The following is a 5,000-nucleotide window of genomic DNA, read 5'->3' as shown; positions in this document are numbered from 1 at the left end:
TATAACTTATAACATCTGATCATTTTCATAACCTATAAAATGTAAAAAATAAAAAGATAAAAAGTACTGTACAGATATTAAATAATTTTTAAATGTGTGTTTATGTACAGTGTCTACACACTGTGTACTGATACAAACACAACATATAAAACTTCATCACACTCTTTTAATCTCTATTTATTTCTACACAGGTGTTTTCACTCAGGACAGTAACTGGGGTGTGAAATATCCTGATAAACCGATCTGTGCTGTGAGAGGATTCAGTGTCTCCATTAAATGTAGTTATTATTATCCACAAGGTCGTCAGGTGAAACAAAAGCTTTGGTGCTCGATGAACTCAAACACAGATTGGTGTGAACCCCCACCCCATGTTTATGACAGCTCATCAAACACCAAGTCAGACTTTAAGTTCACTGGAGACGACAAATCAGACTGTACTTTATTAATCCACAATGTACAGTTCAGTTATTCTGGAGAGTACAGATTCAGATTTATTACTGATGTGACCGGTGGTAAATGGACAGGTAAACCTGGAGCGACTCTACAAGTTACAGGTAAATATTATTTATTAAATTAAAATCCAAATGATTTATTATCAGCATAATTTTTTTCCTGAACAAAAGGAATAAAGTAAAAGAATTTGTGGAAATTTTTGTCTAAATGAAGTGTGAAAGTAAATTTGAGTCTAGTTTTAATTTGATGAAGAAAGCTCATGTAGCTGATGTTTATTATTAAATAACTAGATTTTTATCTGTGTGAGAAATCCTGAGTCACTGACGTGGCGTCTTTCCTGCTCTCTGAAAAAGATTTAAAGGTGTCACTAATCAGACTCAGTGGAAACGGAACCCTTAAACAAGGAGACTCCTTAAATCTGACGTGTGATGTGAACTGCACAAACACTTCCTCACAGTTTGTGTGGTCTAAGAACAACCAGAGTTTAAATACATCAGGACCCGTTCTTCACTTTCCTGCTCTAACCCTGAGGGATTCTGGGGATTACACCTGCACTTGGGGAACTGGTGAGACGTCAGGATCTGAAACCATCAGCCTCCAAGTGGAGGGTGAGTCCATCTGCTCACAACAATCCTGAATGTCTCACATGATTACTGATGCCAATAATTTCATCATGATGTGCATTAACACGTCTATAACAAGTGAATATTTAACAGGTGAAAATCCTCAACACCAGTCAGTCTGGGTCATTGTTTTGGTGATCATCGGAGTGAGTGTCTTCGTCTCAGTCGTCTCAGGAGCTGTGATTCACAACAGGAGGTAAAACTCATCATGGCTCCATACATTACAATCTACACAGCAATATTTAACATGTACAGTATTGTTCCTTACTCTGTTTAAGTCAGATGTATGAGGTCACAGGGTGAATCCTGGAGCACGTCCATGTGCACTGTGTGTTTTCTGTTTCTGTTAGGAGGAAATTTACAGCTCCAGAAGAAAACGTGGGGGAAAATGGAGAGAAAACACGAGTAAGACCTTCTCAAAGATCTGTGTCTTTAAGTGGACCTTTAAAAAGCGTAAAGTGTTGGTGATTTTCCCACGTTGTTGTACTTTAATTCTGATGCGTTGTGTTTTTACAGACAAAGCCACAGTTCAGCTCTCAGGTTTCTCATGTTGTTGAGGAAGAAATGTTGAACAATGAGGAAGTGATTTACTCGTCTGTCCAGTTAAAAACAACCAAAAGGTAAAAAGATATAAAAGTATAGAAAGGAGCTTGTTTTTAAAATAGAGTTAAATATATTGTGAAAATCTGATATTTATTAGAAGTATGAAGATGTAAATTCACTATCATGTTAAATGATGCCACAATGTGAAATAAATTCTGAAATATGAAGCATCTTTTTCTTATTTTATTAAATAAACTTTTCCGAGTTTAAAATGAATTGCCGAGTTTTATAAAACGAAGCAGTTTGTGTGTAAACCTGTAGATCATGATACGTATAGTGTAGGATAAAGAAGTCTTTAAGAATGGCGTTATGATATTTCACTCTAATGGAGAATAATGTAGAAATGTATAAACCTACACTATGTTAGCTGTGGGGTTTTTTCTCTCTTTCTCGTAGTTCACAGCTAAACCGAGATCCTCAGCCTGATAAAGAAGTGTTAGATAAAGGAGGAGACATTTATGCATCTGTGTTGAAGAAACCCAACAAAGCCACCAAACGGTAAGGGTGAAAAGAATATCCACATTATAATGACTTAATAATTACCACAAATAATGACTTCAAAAGCATCGTGTGATTTAATCTGTTATGGAAAACAGCGTCATGTTAAAGTGAGACTAAAGGAGAATTGTAAAAGCTGTGTGTGTTCTCATTGTTCATTCTCTAAAGTCAGTCTGGGGTTTAGTTAATAAATAAGGAATAAAACACTCAGTGGTTTGCTCTTATGGCATTTTTATCAAAAGCAGCGTGTTGTAGTTCATCTTACACCACCACAATCGGCCAGTTTTCATTATTAAAGAACATGAACACTTTATTAAAAGTTTATAATTACGTTCTATTGCTCTTGAACATCTGTGACATGACTTTAGTTCCTGTTCTCACTGATGCCATCACAGCTAGAAACATTCATTGTTTCCTCAACAGACTCGCTTATATTTTTAAATGTCTGTGTGTTGGAAAGAGACCACAAAGTGTAGCATAAAGCAGACCAACATACAGAGTGTGTGGTTTATAAACAGGTTTGTGTGTAATTTCAGGTGTGACCACACGGAGCAGCAGAAGGACGATTCTGTTATCTACAGCAGTGTGAAAATGACCTGATGATGTTTTCACACCTTATTCAACTCCAGTGCAGATGAGTTTTATTTAGACATCATCATAAAACCTCATCATACATTTTCCCAATGCATGTAATTCTTTAGGATTTAAGACTTGTTAATATCACAGGACATTTATTTGCTGTACACATCCTGTTAAGAAAGGCATTTAAACTCTTACATTTTTGTAATTTTAAGTTACACAAATGGCTTCAATTGACAAACCAAACTGAGTATTTCATTAAATCTTTAACAAAATATATAGCAGCTGTCCAGTTATAAATCGTCCCAGACGTTGCTTATAAAGTTGGGCTGTGACAGTATCGTCTCCAACAGAGCCAGTGTTATATTTATTACAAAGGAATTGATTCTCTAATTAAGTCTAAATTCGTGTGATTTCTTCATTGTAATTAGGGGTCCAAGCACCAAGGGTGAGTAGGAACCCTGTAGTTATTCTACCTTTTCTTCTTCCTCTTCTTCTGGCTTGCTAGACTGTTTTAGTTTTCTATGTGGAGATGGATTTAACTGCTCTGGGATTTTAGACCCTTCTGAATCCATCGTGTCATGAATCTTTTACAAACAGGATGTAAAGTATTGTATATCCTGTAAATGACATGTTGGTAAAGAGCTTTTTCATCAGCACAGGTACATCCTGACTGTTTAGCTTATATATGTACTGTATATACACCTGCTAGTCATGTGACCTTCTAATGTTCAAGCATTTTATTAAATATATGACTTTATATAACTTTGATTTAATGTTTTATTAAATATATGACGTGTATAAGAGATATAAGATACATGCTGAGTGCTTTACCTTTTTTCCTAATAAATACTTACTTTAAGAATAAAACAAACGTCGTTTCTTCTTTTTCTCTGTATTTACTTTAATGTAGATGTTGTGTGATGTTTTTTGCTCCAGGTGGTTAGTTCTCTTTAGATATTTTAATTATGAATTAACACAACAGTGATGATAACGATCAGTCTCACTGCTATGCTAATATATTTGTATGCTATTTGTTTCCTATTTTCCCTAGGTCTATTTGACCCGGCTGAAAGGTTTAGTGAAAGTTTAATGTGTCATAACTTGGGTTTTCTTCCACATATTTGCCTGAAATTTACCAGGATTGTTCCAAATTATGAACTTTGTATGTAAAATTAATTTTGTCTATTTTCGTTGAACTATGTGTTCAGACCAGTATATACTATGCGTTTGGATCCTCCTGGGTCATTTTGACCCGGCCAAATTTATTGAGGCAATAGGTCACACTTTTGCCCTTTTCAGCACAATGAACATACATACAGACACAAAAAGCACACATAAAATGTCCACTAAAACACGCACCCAAAACACACACACACACACACACACACACACACACACACACACACACACACACACACACACACACACACACACAAATTGGGCTTTGCAATTCATTAGGCGTCCAGAAAAAACAAAAGCTACTCATTTGTAAATATTTCACACTTGTTATATGCATTTGTCCAGCTGGGGGCAAAATCTAATCTACCAACAAGCTTCTCTCTCTCTCTCTCTCTCTCTCACACACACACACACACACACACACACACACACACACACACACACACACACACACACACACAGAGTCAAACACTGTTCAAAGAATTGGGCATTGCATTTCAGTTTGCCTCTAGATAAAACAAAGGCTACACATTTGTAAAAGTTTAACACACACACATTCATATTTCTATAAAGTAGTACAAAAATAAAATACATGTGTTTTGCAAATCATATTTGTTTCTCTCTTATTTATGAATTTAATTGCATCCGTCAGCTTTGGCCTGGAGATATGCTGAGTAATGTTTGACATTTATCAGTCAGTGGTTATCCAAAATAATATTTAATCATTTCTGCTTATTTTACTCAAAAACATGGCATAATTTCATAAGGTTTATGGTTCATAAATTAAGTATAATAAAAAAAACATAAGGAGTGTAAAAGAAGTTTTATTCACTTGAAATTATGGCACGTTTTTTGACTCTTTGTGTGTGTGTGTGTGTGTGTGTGTGTGTGTGTGTGTGTGTGTGTGTGTGTGTGTGTGTGTGTGTGTGTGTGTAGCCTGTTGTTGGTTGATCAGATGACATCAGGTGGGCAAAATAGATATTACACACAGAATGGTGATCATTGTAGAATTTTGATTTATAAGCATTCAAGTCAATTTGGCCTGGAGAAAAACAGGTTCTA

At 35.5% G+C, this 5,000-nt stretch overlaps 2 protein-coding genes across 4 annotated transcripts in view; one reads left to right on the top strand and one right to left on the bottom strand.

Moving 5' to 3' along the window:
- The window catches only part of LOC113657996 (sialoadhesin-like), an 84,275-nt gene extending 80,673 nt beyond the window's left edge, over positions 1–3,602 (top strand). The window contains exons 2-8 of one of the 2 annotated variants that reach the window (XM_027170156.2): positions 192–554; positions 807–1,061; positions 1,170–1,272; positions 1,427–1,481; positions 1,593–1,696; positions 2,076–2,177; positions 2,714–3,602. In XM_027170156.2, coding sequence (XP_027025957.2) covers positions 192–554; positions 807–1,061; positions 1,170–1,272; positions 1,427–1,481; positions 1,593–1,696; positions 2,076–2,177; positions 2,714–2,777 — 1,046 coding nt within the window. In that variant the 3' untranslated portion in view covers positions 2,778–3,602. The remainder of the gene's footprint in view (positions 1–191; positions 555–806; positions 1,062–1,169; positions 1,273–1,426; positions 1,482–1,592; positions 1,697–2,075; positions 2,178–2,713) is intronic. The other variant, XM_047808579.1, reaches the window with a different exon arrangement.
- Positions 1–5,000, bottom strand: part of nek11 (NIMA-related kinase 11) — a 64,845-nt gene that overhangs the window by 55,777 nt on the left and 4,068 nt on the right. The gene's annotated exons all lie outside the window — the stretch shown is intronic.

This window comes from Tachysurus fulvidraco, chromosome 25 (genome assembly GCF_022655615.1).
Source record: "Tachysurus fulvidraco isolate hzauxx_2018 chromosome 25, HZAU_PFXX_2.0, whole genome shotgun sequence".
NCBI lineage: Eukaryota > Metazoa > Chordata > Actinopteri > Siluriformes > Bagridae > Tachysurus > Tachysurus fulvidraco.
This window is presented reverse-complemented; position numbering and strand designations above follow the sequence as displayed.